General features: G+C 43.9%; 8 protein-coding genes across 8 annotated transcripts; 4 read left to right on the top strand and 4 right to left on the bottom strand.

The window, feature by feature from the left end:
• Positions 1 to 26: 26 nt before the first annotated feature.
• On the bottom strand, positions 27 to 1,606 carry SJAG_00802 (nutritional copper sensing transcription factor Cuf1; the record flags this gene model as incomplete). Its single annotated transcript, XM_002172032.1, has 2 exons — positions 27 to 43; positions 238 to 1,606. The coding sequence occupies 2 exons, from the start codon at positions 1,604 to 1,606 to the stop codon at positions 27 to 29; spliced, it is 1,386 nt and encodes a 461-aa protein (XP_002172068.1).
• Positions 1,607 to 3,150: 1,544 nt separating this feature from the next.
• Positions 3,151 to 5,949, top strand: SJAG_00803 (arrestin/PY protein 1). The gene has a single exon (XM_002172033.2). It carries the CDS (start codon positions 3,336 to 3,338, stop codon positions 5,142 to 5,144), a length of 1,809 nt encoding a protein of 602 aa, XP_002172069.1. The 5' UTR covers positions 3,151 to 3,335; the 3' UTR covers positions 5,145 to 5,949.
• SJAG_00804 (SNARE Sft1) lies at positions 5,235 to 6,151 on the bottom strand. Its single transcript, XM_002172034.2, has 2 exons — positions 5,858 to 6,151; positions 5,235 to 5,781 (listed from the first exon to the last, which is right to left on the bottom strand). Exons 1-2 carry the CDS (start codon positions 5,972 to 5,974, stop codon positions 5,623 to 5,625), a joined length of 276 nt encoding a protein of 91 aa, XP_002172070.1. The 5' UTR covers positions 5,975 to 6,151; the 3' UTR covers positions 5,235 to 5,622.
• A 101-nt stretch (positions 6,152 to 6,252) lies between these two features.
• Positions 6,253 to 10,812, top strand: SJAG_00805 (WDR48 family WD repeat protein). The gene is made up of 2 exons (XM_002172035.2): positions 6,253 to 6,717; positions 6,820 to 10,812. Exons 1-2 carry the CDS (start codon positions 6,432 to 6,434, stop codon positions 9,462 to 9,464), a joined length of 2,931 nt encoding a protein of 976 aa, XP_002172071.1. The 5' UTR covers positions 6,253 to 6,431; the 3' UTR covers positions 9,465 to 10,812.
• SJAG_00806 (DNA replication factor C complex subunit Dcc1) lies at positions 8,289 to 11,066 on the bottom strand. Its single transcript, XM_002172036.2, has 4 exons — positions 10,704 to 11,066; positions 10,371 to 10,611; positions 9,845 to 10,318; positions 8,289 to 9,797 (listed from the first exon to the last, which is right to left on the bottom strand). The coding sequence occupies exons 1-4, from the start codon at positions 10,811 to 10,813 to the stop codon at positions 9,552 to 9,554; spliced, it is 1,071 nt and encodes a 356-aa protein (XP_002172072.1). The 5' UTR covers positions 10,814 to 11,066; the 3' UTR covers positions 8,289 to 9,551.
• On the top strand, positions 10,840 to 15,728 carry SJAG_00807 (RhoGEF Gef2). Its single transcript, XM_002172037.2, has 3 exons — positions 10,840 to 13,976; positions 14,029 to 14,137; positions 14,183 to 15,728. The coding sequence occupies exons 1-3, from the start codon at positions 11,342 to 11,344 to the stop codon at positions 14,739 to 14,741; spliced, it is 3,303 nt and encodes a 1,100-aa protein (XP_002172073.1). The 5' UTR covers positions 10,840 to 11,341; the 3' UTR covers positions 14,742 to 15,728.
• On the bottom strand, positions 14,868 to 15,820 carry SJAG_00808 (20S proteasome component alpha 3). The gene has a single exon (XM_002172038.2). The coding sequence runs from the start codon at positions 15,738 to 15,740 to the stop codon at positions 14,997 to 14,999; it is 744 nt and encodes a 247-aa protein (XP_002172074.1). The 5' UTR covers positions 15,741 to 15,820; the 3' UTR covers positions 14,868 to 14,996.
• Positions 15,821 to 16,198: 378 nt separating this feature from the next.
• SJAG_00809 (DNA replication protein Dre4) lies at positions 16,199 to 17,454 on the top strand (the record flags this gene model as incomplete). The annotated part of the gene is made up of 4 exons (XM_002172039.1): positions 16,199 to 16,238; positions 16,298 to 16,481; positions 16,524 to 16,917; positions 16,960 to 17,454. 4 exons carry the CDS (start codon positions 16,199 to 16,201, stop codon positions 17,452 to 17,454), a joined length of 1,113 nt encoding a protein of 370 aa, XP_002172075.1.
• Positions 17,455 to 17,569: the final 115 nt, after the last annotated feature.

Here is a 17,569-nt window from a genome sequence, read left to right as displayed (position 1 = left end):
GAGCGACAAGTAGTGGTGGAGGGAAGCTACCATGCAATGGACCCTGTTGCAAATTAGGACCCATAGTTGATGGATTCATAGGGCGTGGAGATTCAACAGCAAGAGAAAAACCGGGAAGCTGTGCTACATTTTGCTGCTGCTGCATGGGGTAAGAACCAGGGGATGCAGATGGTGCAGAGGTAGCGTAACTCGAATTCAGGGTATTTGGAGGAACCATGGAATAGTCTCGTAACGAACCGGGAGCAGCATGTGATGGAAAGGGGGGAGGCAACTCATAAAAGTGTGAAGACATTCTGCCCGTGGGTGCAGGAAACAATTGCTTGGGAGCATTGGATGAACAAGTCTGAGGCGTAGTTTGAGTTTGAGGAACCAATGCGACATGTAAGAAATTATCGGGTTGAGCCTTTTTAGCCTCACCGACTTGTGGGAAAGCCTTGCGCGAGCTACTCTCGTCCAAAAGACTGCCTACAGAGGTGAGAGGAGGAACAGGATAGTGCTGCGGTTGTTGTTGAGAAGGTTGAGGATAGTGTAAGGGAGAAGCCTGCGACGGCTGCGGAGTGGGAACCTTGGGTGGAACGGCATTCTCCATGTGCAAAACGGAAATATGATTCAAAGCAGCAAGAGTGGTTGCGTTATTCGGATGAGTTAAACAGCCAACACACTGACAATTCTCTCCACAAGAACATTGCGAACTTGGTTTCGCACAGCGCGGAAATTCCTCCAAATGATCTGCGAGCTGGATCTTGTCAAGGACCGATACTGCGGGAATGGGTTGCTCTGGTACATGACCAACACCAGCATAAGTATTAGGTGCCTGATTCGGGAGCGCAACAACAGGCAAATACTCACCATTTCCCAGTAGAGCGAACGACAGGGGTTGAGCTGGCTGAGGATAAAAATTGTGGGCTGCTGCGGCTGCCGTAATTGCTGCCTCAGAATTGGTAATGAAGGGGTACACTTCTGTATGTTGAGCACCCCCGTTAGGAATTGCCCCATACCCATCTGAAGGCGAAGCACTATGAACAAGCTGTGATGGAAGAACAGCTGGAGGCTCGTGAGAAGGGAGGATGGTTGCAGGAGGTTGTAACTTCGGGGCTCCCGGAGGGAGGAGATGACCAGGTACGACGACACCTTCTTCGGTTAACGGCGGCATGTACGCTTGCGTAGTTGGCGGGCGTAGTACACTAACGTAAGGTAGTGTGTTCGCCGGACTGGCAGCATCTGGAGTAACAATAGATGGGAGGCGGACAGCTGCAGGCGCGTCCGAATGACATGGGGCATTGTTCATGTGTCCCGCATTCGAACGACAACACGAGGAATAAGGTGCAGCCGGAGCATTGCGCTTGTGCGTTTCCACAAACACCTGCTTCACTTGTTGATCGAGCTGCTGCCGAGCCTGCTGGACATCTTTGTCACGAGAAGCACAGTTACATTTAATGTGCAATCGACGTGTTTTACGCGCACGCCTGCACGATTCACATTGTGTGATAGGACGGCCCTTTGGACGTACCACGAATAGCTCACGGTCTGTGTGATTACAACCGCTCGCGCGGTGGCCGCGAATGCATTTCATGCATGCCATCTTGTGATTATCTCTAATGACCATGGCGATTGAGTGTATGCAAAAGGAAAAGCGATTAAGTATGTGTTGCGTGTGTGCAAAAAAAAAAGAAACAGTAAGAAGACGAGAAAGAAACAGTTGCTATAGACAGAAAGAACAGTTATGCGACCAATCGAACATAAACCCTGTGCGATACCGGAAATTAAGATGGAAGAAAAGCCTCAATGGATAAAACGACCACCTTAGCTAGACAAGAGAACACAGAGAACTGTAGGGAAATAGACTTGACGTCGCAAACTCACAGACAGAAAGGTTTCAGAAATTAAGAAGTAGAGAAGCGACTCACCGACAAAGACAAATTAACAAAATATGAGAGAACTTATTATAAACAATTTCTTTGATCTTGGAAATCCAAGCAAAACAGATGTGTTCAAGAAAAACCAAAACAATGATAGAGAGGGGAAACAAAAACTCAGTTGTGCCTGCACGGCAGACACGAGAATAAGAGGAAGAATGAAATTGACTCCTGAAAAATGGAAACCGGAAATAAATGGGAGAAACTGAACCTAATGCATCAACAAACCTTGGTCACACGGTTCTCACAGGAACGACGGAGAAATGCCGGAGAAGAACAAATAAACAGGAAAACAATTCAATTCAAACAAGAATCAAACTGTAAAAGCTCTCTCCTATGAACACCCGAAAACCGGGTCCGTAAATGACTTTAAAACGCAAACGACTTTAAAACGCACGAAAACGAACGAAAACGTCAGAACTTACTTCAATGAGCGCTTTATGCCGTAAAACAGAAAATCCTGGACAGGAAGCGACAAAACAAGAAGCTTCTGCGTTTTTATTAAGCGTTAAAATGAGAATTCGAGGGATTCGTTCGCCGTCTCTTCATACGCCTGATGTTGGGAAAGGGTAGGATTATGTGATGGTGTTTGCAAGCAGTACTAGCTCACAGGGTTCAGGGGTGGACTGTGTGGGAATTTATGCAGCTCTCCACAAACCGTTTTTGCGGGGGACCACACATGCACGCGAATACTCAGTTTTTGGCCAATAGGGTTTCTCAGAATTTATAACTACCTATCCAGTTAACGATCCGATCTGTTGGGAAGTCCCCCACAGGGGTCGCTAAATCCTCCAATCAAACGTCAGAACTCCGCATCTCCACATGCGGAGAAATAGTGGAGAGCGTTCCCCGCGTGCAAAAGGAGACAAAAAAAACGAGGGAAGAGCAAATTATGCAAGCCTCGAACATTGAATGCGAAAACGGGATGAAACACGCATCAGAGAGCTTAAAACAGCACAGCTATATGTGCTCCGCAAAGACTCACTTTTTTAAACTCGAAAACGCGCATTCTTCCTTCCGTTACCGGTGCTCCACACACCCGCAACCGACGGAAGAGTCGAAGCGAACGTGTCCCACTGTCAGTGACATCATCAAGGGACTAACGTGACGACATGCGTTTGAGCAACCTTATTTTCCAGAAACAAAATTTGTTACGCAGTCTATGATGTCATCCTATAAGTAAGCTACCGTGCCTTGAACCCATCCTGCCTAGAACGTATACCGTGGTTCCTCGCTTCATTTGTACAAGACAGAATTCCTGTTGTACACGCTTATATACACTCTAGATAGTCGGTAAAGGCTTTACCGATTGCGCTTCATCGTGTCCACATACAGGCGCTGTTCATTTTCGTGTTGGTGAGAAATTCCATCTTTGCTTCTTAAGAGAATTTTGGTTGGATTATTTAGGCAATTGAGAGCATGAACATATTGCCAAAGAGCCATGTTACCTCACTTTTTGATATCCGATTAGCAGCAGAACATGACGTTGTCGTCATACAGGGAACCGCTGAGACGGCAGAGCCAACTTGGCTGAAGGGAAAGGTTGTTCTCTGTCTGACGGAGAACGTTGCAGTAAAAAACATCACACTCAAACTTGTTGGCAAAAGAAGAATTGCTTGGACGGATTCACCGTCGTCTGGACGCGCTCAGCGTGTGAATCGACATGATTCCGTTGTCTACGAAAAGGAATGGTCATTTCTCCCGTTCCATGGATCAAAAACTCTCCGGGCAGGCAATTACGAATACCCTTTCCAGGTTCAACTGCCTGGAAACATTACGGAGTCTGTGGAAGGCTTGGTAAATTGCTATGTCGTGTACCGCTTGAAGGCTGTCATCGAGAGACCCGGTCTTGCGAGCAAAATTGTTAAGAAAAAGCATCTTCGTATCATCCGTTCGTTACCGCCTGATGCCGTTGAGTTCACACAAACGGTCAGTGTTGAGAACACCTGGCCCAACAAGATTGAGTATAACATTAATGTGCCCACGAAGGTGTATGCCATTGGCTCATATATTCCTATTAACATCGTTCTTATTCCTTTGTTGAAGGGTCTTACCATTGGAAGAATCAGTATCGCTTTGAAAGAATACATTACCCTGAGCATCACTCACGGACTGCCTGCCACTACCGACGAAGTGCGTACGGTGTGTTCGTTGCACACGGAGGAACTTTCAGAGTATTCGGATCACTACGAAGTGAACAAAAACTTACAATTGCCCACGTCGTTGACGCGGTGCTTGCAGGATTGTGACATTCCGGGAATCAAAAACCGTCACAAGCTCCGGTTCACCATCTCGTTGAAGAATCCAGATGGACATGTATCAGAGTTGCGTGCTGCCCTACCCGTGACGTTAATGATTGCTCCACAACTGTTTGGCGATCCTTCCGAAGTGGACTCGTTGCGTGAAAACTTTGAAACATTTAATCAACCGTTGCCCAGCTACGAACGGAGTATGTATGATCGCTTGTATGATGGTTTATCGTATTCAAACGTTGATACTCCTCTTCCCAGTGGAGCGAATACACCCCATCGTCGCAACTCAATTGACCCCATTGGGTTCAGCGGTGTCTCTGCCGAGTCACATCGTCGCCAGTTGATTGCTGGTTTGACGGCTCTTGCTCAACAACAGCAGCAACGACCTCCTCCGCCAATCGACTTCATGCCTAACGGAACGGAAGAAGACGGCATGAGTGCACCCTCCTATTCGTATCATTCTCGTGCTTCGAGTACAGCGAATTCCTCAATGGTTTCGCGCAATCCCTCAGAAACTAGTCTGGCTGAACTAAGTCGGGTGCCCTCATATAGCGAGGCTACGCGGTCTTCTGTTTCTGAGTCTCCTCTCCAACCGGCGTTGCCAAGTTACGAAGATGTTACACGCTTGGAGCGTATGTCCTGTCCGTCATCACCGAATGCGACTACTCCCCCGCACTCGTTTCCCAGTAGTTCTGTCTATTATTCGCCGACCCTGTCCAGACGTTCATTGGATCAGTCTCGTTTGCTCAATGGTTCCAACAGCGCTCCCGGCAGTGTTGGCTTAAATCACTCTCAGAGCGCCATGTCACTGTCGTCTTTGGCCCAAGGTCATCCCAGTACACAACTAAACGGGGGACAACCCCATCGGCCGCAGGTTGCGCGTTTGGGAAGTCATCGATCCGCACTTGATGCCCTTCGCCGGGCGCGTATGCTCCCTTCGTCATTCTTCTCGTCCTCGTCACGCCGTGAGAACTAGCTCTCTACTCAACGGATTGCTAGTCTCGTTCTTTCATTAAACACACCTATACGTACTACAAACCTTTCCGTACTTCATTACACACATTCTTCCACGCACACATACACACACACCCACACATTCAGACACACACATAACTCGCTCAACACAAACACGCTGTTTCTTCCCCCATCCGCACAACTCGTGCAGTGCTGAGGAGGGATACATGCTGTCGTTGTCGTTAACGTTCTTTGATGGATGGTCGCGTCGAAAACACGACGGCCTCTATTCTATGTAATAAAACCGCGCAACTTGTTGTCAGGAGATGCTATTTGACGGTTGGTTGGCTTTAATAAGTGAAAATGGTTCGTACACTGCGCTCCTTGAAAAAGGGCGTGTATCCATGCTATATGCTTGTTGTTTCTTCAACAGCTACGTTACCACAGCCCAGCTTGGTGACGATGGTCCTCTTCTTTTTCTTCGTTGGTGGTAGTTTCTTCTACAGATACCGTTTCAGAGAGTAGTACCCCAGTAGTACTACGCTTACAATAATCAAGACCATGTAGAGGATGCTACGTTTTCCGGCTGTTCTGACAACACGAGCAAATCGCCCGGCGACATTAGAGACAGAGACCCGGAGACCGGCAAATCCCTCACTCTGGCGCAAGAATCGTTAGTTACAATTTGTTTCTGTAGTAGTAAACACACGGTAGCTAGCCGGTGATGCAACGTACTGCCTGGTCAATTCTGGAATAGTCGCTAGCACGATTGTAAATGTCAATGGTAACACCTTTCAACGCAGAAACTTGACTTGACAAGGCTTTGAGCCGATGCTCGTTGTGATCATTCATTTTGTGTGTGAAACAGCTTCAGTTATACGGCTGTCACCGGTGCTGCTGTTGCTTTTTGTCTGTGTGGCATGCAGCATAAGGGACTGGGTGATATGACATCATTTTTTTGGTGGTTATCTTCTCGGAAGGGGTGGGGGTGGGGAAATCGTCTGCCCACACAAAAATCACAGGATCATCTTTTTTTATAAGCCACCTTGCGGTACTTTACACCATGTTAAATAGAGATACCGAGGTTTAAAAAACTCTAATGTGCTGATATCTTGCCGTATTAGTCATAAGCAACACACAGGCTGTCTCGCTGACAACTTTCTACGTATCTCCAGTATAACTTGTTAAACGTAGTACGAATTGTGCATGATACATTAGTCGTTAGTATACTACTGACGAACCGTCGAAAGGAGTAACCTCGTAGTCAGAATCGCATCACAAACGCAGTGGAACTGCAAAAACCTCGTTCATGGTGCTGAGCGACCCCAGTACTCGTTATAAGGTTTCCTATGTACTGGATTCGGCTGGAGAACAGAGTGGACATCGTCTGAATGCAAATTGCTTGGCACTGGGAAAGTACTCATCCAAGTACGAAAATGTCCCGCTAACGAAAGCGCTCTATAGCGGCGGCAGAGACGGTTTGCTGTTCGCCTGGGACCTTGGTCATGAATACGACGGTGACTATAGTGTTCTATCTAAAATTCAGGCCCATTCTAGTTGGGTCAACGACATTGTTGTCACTCCGGATTCCAATGGTATGAAATAAGAGAAGTGCAGATAGTTTTTACAAGCGTTTTTTTTTGTACAGACGTTTGAGAAGCTCGTTTTATGTCGACGCCCGACTAACGCTTTATTAGTCATTTCTTGTTCTTCTGATCTTTCGGTAAAACTTTGGAACCCAAGCGGTCAGGAGCCGTATTCCCTTACAACGATTGGAGAACATAACGATTATGTTAAACGGCTAGCCATTCCGAAAAAAAGTCGGTCAAACATCGTCGTGTCCGGCGGGCTGGACAAGCGAATTGTTGTTTGGGATTACCATGAGGCCAAACAAGTGCTCGCTTTGGAACAAGCAAAGAATTGTTCCGTCATCGTTGGTCCTGCCAGTGGTATTTACTCACTTGCTGCTAATCAAAGCGTGATTGTTAACGGGGGACCTCAAAAAGATGTTCAGTTGTGGGATTTGCGCTCGGGAAAACGAGTCATGGACCTCGTGGGTCACACAGACAATGTTCGTGATATTCTCATAAGCGACGATGGACAGGCCCTTTTGACGGCCTCATCAGACGCAACCATTAAACTTTGGTCTTTGCGAGCTCAACGTTGCATTCATTCCTTCACTTTGCATCCGGACAGTGTGTGGTCCCTGTATTCTGAGCACCCAGACCTGAAAACATTCTATGCGGGTGATCGTTCTGGTCTTATTTCGCGTACAGACTTGCGTCGTTATAATTACTCTGAAGTTTGCGTTCCGGTTTGTAAACAAGAGCATCCCGTCATCGATTTAGTTGCTCGCAACAGTTTAATTTGGAGTACTGGTCCAATGTGTTCCATCAACGTTTGGGATGACCCAGATCCCGTACACAGCAGTCATGCGTCCTCGCGTGTGTCCATGCAGCCCAGTACTCATTCGCGTGAAAACTCTTTGTCCAACCGTCGTTCGCGCAGCTCTGCGTTAGACTTGAACACGGACTTCGAGCCGTCTTCGGCAATGACAACTTCTCATCCTCGTCATTCTATCGATAGCATGGTGAGTAATATCTTCACAAGTGTTCCTATTAAAGTTGCTCCTTTGAAAGTTATTCAAGGGCAACCGGGTTTAGTTAAGCACACATTACTCAGTAATCGCCGGCACGTTCTCACTGAAGATACGAAGGGTAATATTACCCTTTGGGACATCGTTACCTGCAAGCGTGTGAAGGAATACAAGCCTCCGGTCACGATGGAGGATGCCATAAATCGGCACGACACTATGGAAACTTTGCCGCGTTGGGCTAGCGTGGATACGCTTCTCGGAGTCCTGTCTGTAACCCTTGATCAGCGGCACTTTATGGATACGGAAGTTTACGCGGACGAAACTGGAGTGGAGATTACACAGTTCAAGGACAAGGAATCGCGTATAAATTTGGGTAAGTGGGTTTTGAGAAACCTTTTTGCGGGATTCATGAAGAAAGAGCTTGAGCTTGATATGGAAACTCGTAAAAGTATATATAAAGACTTTAAAACGCGACAAAGTGTCCCTATTTCTCTAAACCCCGAGACTTTTCCACGACTACCATCGCCCCCCATGCGACCACAGGTGCTGCAGCCGATGAAGTCTATGAGTGCTTTGCCTATGCAAGGAAGAGTTAGACCCCCTCCCCTTAATCTCACCGAACCTGCCCGTACATACAGTCAACAAAACTTGACTACCTCTCCGCTTATGTCTCCGTTGTATGAAGGAAAGCCGCTGCCATTCAGTCCGCAGTCGCCGATCGATGGTTTGTCTGGACCGGGTCTCCCCCAACCGACGCTTGACAGCGTGTTCTCCAAACATAACTCTTTGAGTTATGATGCATCCACTTCAACGGATTACTTCTCGTTTTCACCGCCGACACCAGACTCTTCTCAATTGGAACCGCAGACTCCTAGTACGGTAAAATTCCGCGAGACATCATCTCCACCTAAAAGCAAAGAGTCTTTTATGCGTCGTTTAAAGTCTTTAGGACGGTCTAAGTCTTCACGAACTTCGACAGCTAGTAGTCCTAAGAATCCCCCTGTACAACCTTCTTCTCCCTTACAATCCGCACCGCTAGTGTCGGCTCCGACTTCGCCGGTTAATAAAAAAGTGGTTGACATTGTGCCTAAGCCTGAGCCGCGTCGCATTTTGTCGGCCGCAGATTTGCTTAAGGACATACGCAAGTCTTATACTCTGGCTGATATGACCAAAGGTATCCCCAATAGCAAGCTTGTTCGTTTGCTACCTGAGGAGACGCCTCCATTGGATATTGATAAAAACACTCTGATAATAATCACGGGAGAGACCGCTGTCGCTGGATGTGGCAAGGTAATTTACCAAGGTCATGCAGGAACACTCTTTGAAGATGCTGAAAACTTGAGGAAGATTATGCCGGCTTGGTTAGCCCGGCTCGTACTGTTGAACGAGATGCAACCAAAACAAAACTCGACTGTGAACTTCACTGTGCAGCCGTTGCCAGAATCCGGTCTGCCGCCAGTATTGAACAATACGACTCGTTTGAATGCAGGTTCATTGATGCGCGCCAAGAAGATTATTGACTATGGAAAGGAGCGGTTGCAAAGTCAACTTGATGATGTTTCTGACTTAATATTGACTTGTCGCGGAAACGAGGTCCCTAAAAACATGACGCTAGCTACCATCAGGACTCGTCTATGGAAGTCGTCTGGTGATGTTGTTTTGCACTACTCTCTTCCTGAAAACAAAACTGATGATGTAGAAGAAGAGCGAAGGAGCTTCGAAACACCATTTTATGATTCAACATGATGATTTTGTTTTATATCTCCATTTTATTTATCTTTCATTTTTTCCTCCTTTTAACTATTATAATTATGAATTATAATCACGGAAGTCTTACCAACTGCTTCTTTCATTAATGAATAATTCACCCTTAATAGTCTGCTTTCTTCCATATTTAAGGATTAAAGCTTCAACTTTCTCCATGTTGAAAGCCAAGTCCCTAACGAATGGGACAATTTCCTCATACTTCCATTTTTGTTTAAGTTGGAATAACGACTGAAACCTCCGCGAGACGTCTGTTGGCAAGTGATGAACAGAAAGGTACTGAACTTGACCGTTTCTCGATATGAAAAATAAATCCTTTTGCAGCGTTAATATATTTTCTGTTTTTTGAACTTATAACTTACTTTCAACACATCTAGATCAATTTCTTCAACTACGTCAGGTGGAACTAGTTGCTTCCATTGCTCAACGAATTGTTCTGGGGACGCTGTAACAATGTCTAAGAGTAACTTTCTTCCAAACCAGTAGGCAATTCTTTGCTTGTCAAGTTTTACACAAGTAAGTTGGTTCTCCAAAGGGACTTTTGTTGTAGAGATGCCATGTAAAACTGACTGCAGAATATCCCTATCAAGGTCGTCTTGTTTGGCAGTTTCTTCGAGTTGGTTCCAATTTCCTTCAGCTTCAAGACCCTTTTGTCCATTGAGACTCACATAGATAGCACATATCCACTGAATATACTCACAAATGACAGCAGGTGTTAGCCTCCAGCATTCACCATTTTTAAATAGAACACATTCGTCCAGGAGAATTTGATCAATTTCCCCGATGCTTAAAGGAATCATCACCTTCAGTTCTTTCATAGCAATTCCATGTAGATTCTATTCGCGTTAACTAAGGAAGCGGTGGGAAAGCCGAGTATTTTCTGTTTACCTTGTTCATATCGTCAAGTGACCAGAGGGGTAATAGCTCTTCAAGATTGACTGTACCGTGAATTCTATCCAGCTCTAAATAGATATCACATCTCGTCTTTAAGTCCATTGTGTTTTGGGTTTTCTCCTTTTCGAACAAAAGAAGTGAGTTTGATTGAACGACTTGTCGAATAGCATAGGTTTTTGAACGTGTGCATAGGACAGACGTACTTCCATTCTTGTCGGGTTTTAGCAGAATCGCGCTAAATGTGATATGTTAGAATTATAATAGCTTGACGTGCTTTCAACGCCTTTTCCATTTAATTTATGAAATTCACAAATTCAAAAAACGAACCTTCGATCTGAACAAGATTCAATCTCCCGAAGCAATTCATCGTTCACTTCCATAAGCATTAACCTCTCCTCCTCTGGAGCATATTGTAAATGATATTTTTCAGTGCTCATAACACAAAGTATGTCCTTGACCGTAAGCAAGACTTAACCAGTACCAACGCCCTAAACTAGGATAAAACAAAACTGCAAACGGTTGCAGAAAAACGATATACGAAGATACAAACCTTAAAGTTTGTAGAGTCGTTTCGAATACCTAAGTTAACTGCTACTTGTCGCGTACGTATGGTGTGTACCCTACACAGTGACAATTCTTGGTTAAATTTCCACATAACTATGCATTTCTGCTAGTAAAGGATTACGCCTGTTCTGTTTTGGCTGTTCTGAGATTACCAAGTGTTGATTGTCTCATTTTGGTTCAGTTAGAAGTTGATTTTGATTTGTTCACATTTTTACGTCTGCTTCAAAGAATTATTGTGCTTTTGACTCATAGATTTTACGTGAATTCACTCTGTTGGATCCAGTGTCACGATTTTTTTGGATAAAATTTAATTCTGCTTTTGCTCTCTGTTTATCTGTGTCTCTCTTTAATTCGACTTAAGCAGTTCATTAAACTCTTATTAGAACAATACGCTGTTATATATGAATTCATCCGGCGATGTGAGTATTCCTAGTAGCTGTCCAAAAATTCAGCATGGAGCTCTTTGGCTCTTCCGACATATGTACGAATCTAATCCGACCTTTGAACGTCATTTAGTCTACTGCACCTTCAGTCACAATGTACTCGGTATGGTGCTTATAGCTTTTGCTCAAGTCGAAGATCAGAATCTCCTTGCTTTTGTACTGTCACAACTTGGACCAGATGCATTTACTATATCACCATCCATGCACCAGAAGTACGATTCATTTGTACGCGCGCTAAACCTCAATTGGAAGTTTTCTGGCTCAGAGCGCAATGCGGCTATTTGTCTTTTGGAATACCTATGTGCCGATCCAGTGACATTTTTCCTTGGAGAAAACTGGCAAGATGCTGTTATTGACCCTGCTTATGCAAACACACTCTTTTGTACAATGCGGATATTTCGATCTTCGTCTCTTACTGACGAGATTTTGTCAGTTAGTGAACCGCATGGATCTACTGCGTTCCAAATAGACGTAGTGTTCAACCTACCGGAAGAGAACAGTTTACGAACAAGACTTGCTTCACTTCTTTCACATTGGGGGCCGATCCTTGGTTTGCCTTGCGAAACTGGTACTCACAGAAAAAAAACATCCAGTCCCAATCCAAGCGTAAGTTCTTCCAAGCGTTACGACAGTCCTGCTGGTATTCGAAAAAAATACAACTTAATACGTGAGATGATTCAAACTGAAGCTACGTTCGTTCAACGACTTCGCCATTTGGTAAATGACTATGCGGCTCCCCTCCGCCGACTTTCGAAATCGGGACAACTAATGATTGGGCTGTATGAAATTAATACTCTCTTTCCTCAATCATTAAATAAACTTATTCAAATCAACTCTTCGTTTCTTGATGATATTGAAGCTATTACAAGCGGTTTAGAATCAGTCGAGTTACCTCCTGAAATCGATGAAAAACTTGCTCTTTGTTTAGGAAACCATTTTGCTGTATTTTCACAACATTATCCACGGTATCTCGAACAAAGTAGTGATTTTGGGCTGATGCTTAAGAATGCTTGTAAGAATACTAGATTCATGGATTTCGTGGAACAGGTGAAAGTGTCTTCTTCTATGAATGTCAGCATGAATCAGTTAATTATGGAACCTGTTCAAAGAATTCCAAGATATTCACTCTTTTTAGATCAAATTATTGCACTTACCGGACCTGGGAAAACGAGAGAACTATATTGCGACGCTTTGGAAATTATCCGAAATATTGCTGAAATGCCAACTATCGATGCTGAGGATAGGTCAAAGGTTTTTGCTGGACTCCAAACGCTGATTATGGACTTTGCTCCTAATTTAATTTCTTACTCCCGCAGTTTGATTTCATGCATTGATTTGACAAGAACGGTCGTTAAAAACAGCCAAAAAATAGTTACATTCTACAGCATAATACTGTTTAACGATCAAGTATGTCTTGTCCAACGTTTGACAAAAGCCCCTTTTGCAAGCATTGTCATGGAGTTAAAAAGCAAGCCTGCGTATGTTACGCTTCCTAAGGAAAGAAGAGCCTTCTTTCTCTGCTCGGCCCACAATACTGATATTGAGCTAACTTCCGGTGTTCGTGACGAAAATACACTATGGCTTGTTGTACGAAATGCTCCTGAAGACAGTTATCTATATGCAAATCCTATCAACACGTTCAAAGTCGCAAAACACCAAACGTTGACCGTTAGAGATTTCATTTTTGAGTTTCAAAAAACAATTGCTTACAACAAATCTCATTGCGCAAATGTTCTTCATACATCTCATAGTGAGTTGGACATTTTTTCTTCTACGTTTAACGTAGAAGCTTATAAGAAGGAGCCGATACGCTCCTCCATCATCGTTCTTATATCGGAACCCGGTCAGAATGTCGAGAAAACCTCGTTCCTGAGCGATGGAAATATCATTATATCCATCACGGATTATGAAGAAGAGTTCAGTGTTTCTTTCGACAGCTGGCTTGGAATTTCGCTTCCAGTCAATATGGTTGTGGGAAGGGAAGCATTACGGGAACGGTTTCTTTCGGACTTGGTTCAAGTGAAGAGGCTATTGGCAAGTCCTTTCATTAATCACTCGTTCCTTAAGAACCAAGTCTATTTGCTATTTATAAAAAAAGTGCTTTCCAACCATTCGAGCCCAAGGAGAAGTCGATTATCTTTCTCTGGACGTTCCATCAGTCCCTCTCGGATAATGAATTCGCTGAAAGAGAGTTCAAAGTTCCGATCACGACCCAAATCATGGTCTAATTCATTGTCCAGCAAAAGTGATCAACAGGAAACGCCTAGTATAAGAAAAAGTCAATACCCCATCACTGCGATGGATGCAATTGACTCTATTAAAGCCGGATTATTTATTTTCCAAAAGGCTATTTTTAATCTTACTGAGTTTTCTAATATGACTGATCCTGTTTCAATGGGAGAGGCGAAACATGTCCGTAAGATTTATGATGCTGTTACGAAGACTCCAAAGCGTGAATATGTCGTAATGGGTTCACGGCCGAAACTTATATTTGCTGCATTCAAAAACTACTTATCTAATTATCTATTAAAGAAGGCAGGATACCTGTTACCGGCAATACTTTTCCAACGGTTGAGCGTCGTTGAGAACTTGGGTACGATTGAACGTCTCTTCTGCGTTTAAGTTTATTAACATTGATTCACCAGATTTGTCTTTAAATTCAGAGAAGGCTATTCAACTTGTGAGGGATCTTTTACATGAACTCACTGAGACAAGTAATGCGCTGCTTGAAATTGTTATGAGTATTACGTCTGAGTATGTATACTTTTTCGTGCACACTTATAGACTAACAAGTTACAGGTTATTACTACGATTACCTCGAAAAGATCAATGTGACCATGTTTTGGAAGCGGTGGCAGCCGCTATTTCCCCGTCTATGTTTGGTTATACTGCTCGGCAACTTGTTCAATTTATTGCTTATAATAGCGAAGAGCTCTTTGGAGAACCACATGAGACAGAAGACGTCACACTGAACTTAGTCACAAAGGCAAGTCATTCATCGTGTGCCACTCCGAGCGCGTCGCCCTCAGCAGAAGGCTCCTCAGCCGGAGAAAGTGAAGTTAATGATGCACCTCCAGGAATGGTCAGAGGTGATGCTATTAAGGATCTGCAACGTGAAATTGAATTGGTTGAGGCTCAAATCAATATGCTCGAACGATTAAGAGAAGAGAGTGAGACCTCTATTCCAGCTTTTTACGAGAAGTTTAACCAAGATTTACGACGACTTAAACACTCCATTCAAGCAAGCCTTGCTCGGCATAAAACTGAGATTGAGATTGCTAAATGGAGGTTGGTTGAATTGGAAGAAAACGAACGGTTTCAGGAGAATCCGGATGCGGACGTTGGTTTGTTTATTTGATGGACAATCATTAGCAACATCCTTCTTCCCTATATTCATTCTCAGAAAAGTTTGCAATGACGTTTCACTCTTTTTAATACCCATCGTAATAATTTCTCATTCAACAAGTTGCATTCGTTTCCATTTTACATAATCGTCTACACTGTCGAATCATAACGAATTACCACACAGTGAATCCGCTTGGAAACTCGTCCAGAGCGCTTTTTATCAGCGTGCATGTACGGCGTTGTCTACTATGTCATATTTATCCCGTTCTTACGACGAAGTAGAGGTCTCTTTGTGTTGCTTCAAAAGCTCATCTATCTCAGTTGCATTCCAAGTTTTGTAGACGACCTTGTCATTTTCATTCTTTACAATCGTAGCGATCTCAATTTTTTCGGCAGAAAGATTTGTGCTGTCGATACTTTTGCTAAGAATCTTCACAGCCAAATCACAGGCAGCCTTCATATCCATGTCGTCTTTGTAATCTTGGCGCATCAAGCTTTGAACACTTGCGTTATTAGCACCGATACTCGTTGCTTGCCAGCTTCCATAGTTACCAGAGGGATTGGACTGGTACAATTGGAAACCATGAACCTTGTCCCAACCGGCATAAATGAAAGAAACACCAAAAGGACGAAGTCCACCGTGTTGAGTGTAACCTTGTTTCAGATCGCAAACGCGACGAACCATTTGTTCGCAAGGGATATCCTCATTGTATGTTTGAAGGTATTGTTGACCGACACGCCGGGCGTAATTGATCAAAATGTTAGCGTCTGCGGTCAAACCGGCAACAGCGCAAATCATATGGTCGCTGAGAACGTAAAGTTTTTCTGAAGACGTGTCTTGCTCGAGCAATTTGCTAGTAACCTTTTTTTCTGCGGCCAGAATAATGCCATCTTTAGAAACAATGCCCATAGCTACACCGGCGTGATTAATGGCTTCAAGAGCATATTCCACTTGGTATAGTCGTCCCTCTGGCGAAAAGATTGTCGTTCTAGAATCGTAACTACGGGACATGGTGAGTGTAAGGTAAAGGACAGGATAGACTTGGTGTTCGCGTCGTGGACTTCTGTAGGGACATTAAGGTTAGCGCAGAGCATTGTTTGGCGTTAATAGATATAAGGTACAGCAGTAACCCGCGGAATAAGCTTTAGCATGATCAAACGCATTTCAACGCAAATGCTACACCAAAAAACATAGCAACATTCATTATTGACTAATTGAATGATACAGCGGTATCGGTAAACTCGGTGTCGACGTGTGAGACAGTTTACCAAATTGAGCTTTCTGGTTTCTGTTTTTTTGTTGTGTATTAGAATCACCGCTCTTTAATTCTTATTTTGATTAAGATTTACAACACAAAAGACATACGGTTAGCTCCCGTCCTTCTGCTACGTCTGACGTTGGTTGCTTTGAGCCGAACGTTTTCCGTTTCCTAATTTTTCTTCTTATTTTTTCGCAGCTAATTTGTAAGAATGAGTACGCCTCTACCCTCCGGATGGACAGAGCATAAAGGTATGCAAAGGTCGACTGAATAAATTTGGCTTTGAGCTGTTCTGACTCAATAAATATAGCTCCGAGTGGTATTCCTTACTACTGGAATGCTGAGCTGAAAAAAAGCACATACAAAAGACCAGTAGCAGAGGAAGCCGCGCAAAAAGTTATCGCTCCTGTTCGAGAGTCTGCTGAACAAATTTCTGAACGAAAACGTGTCAGCAGAGAAGAAAGAAAGAAGCTGTTTGACCGACCAAAGTCCAAGTAAGTCAGGTTTTTGTAAACACCGTTTCTAACACATTAAAGGATACGCATTCCTGATTGCGAACCATGGGTTCTGGTGACAACCAAAAGGAAAAGAACATTTGTTCATAATACGGAGACAAAAGTGTCTTTGTGGACGGCCCCAAAACAGGTTCAGGAGAAAATTGATCTCATGAAAAACAAAAAAGAAGCTCGCAGCACAATAGCTATTGAAGAAAGAGCAAGAGTTTCCGAGGATGAAAACTCTCCTGCTGAAGAAGAGGAATCCGAGAACGATGTCCTGGAAGACGAACTCGAAGAAGAGGACCTTTCCAGTGATGGTGAACCAGTCGAATTTGGGTTTGATGAAGAAGACATTGCGTACCAATTGAACGACATAGTTCCAGAGACAAACGAACCGGAACTTTCAAAGGAGGAAGCTATTTCTATTTTCAAGGTTCGTTCTAACCCTAATATTTGTTTACTAACATTAACATAGCGTCTGTTGTCGGAAAATCATATTGATCCATATCATCCTTGGGATTTAGTATACCCAAAGCTTGTTGGCGATGAGCGTTACAGAGTCTTGTCTAGTGGTGATGAACGACAAGAAGTGTTTAATGAGTATTGCAAAGAGGCAATTGCTAAGAAAGCAAAACACAAGCCAAAGTCTGCAATACAAAAGTTTTTTGATTTTATTCTGACTCTTCCTCAAAATATGTACTGGGTCGAAGTGAAACGGAAGTATCGAAAAGAACCAACTCTGAAAGTTGCTGGTCGCTCGGACAGAGAATTGGAACGGATATACCGTGAATTTCAGCTCTGTAGAAAGCGATCCAGCGAACAGCGAATGTCGGATTTTTTCAAACTTTGTCGCGTGAATAACGTGCAATTGCCTACCACCGAAGATGAACTGCCTTCCACGATATTAAATGATGTCCGGTACGCATCTCTAATGCCCGAGGAGCGAAAACAATGTTTACAACCCTCATAAATTTCCTGCTGTGACCTAACGCCTCGCCCGTATTGTTTACCACGCGCAACGACTTTTCATTAAGACGCGTCTGTAATTACGTCATCTCATTTATAAAGCATACGCGACGCGCATC

This window comes from Schizosaccharomyces japonicus (genome assembly GCF_000149845.2).
Source record: "Schizosaccharomyces japonicus yFS275 unplaced genomic scaffold supercont5.1, whole genome shotgun sequence".
Taxonomy (NCBI): domain Eukaryota; kingdom Fungi; phylum Ascomycota; class Schizosaccharomycetes; order Schizosaccharomycetales; family Schizosaccharomycetaceae; genus Schizosaccharomyces; species Schizosaccharomyces japonicus.
The sequence above is the reverse complement of the archived record's forward strand: the minus strand, read 5'-3'. Positions and strand labels throughout refer to the sequence as shown.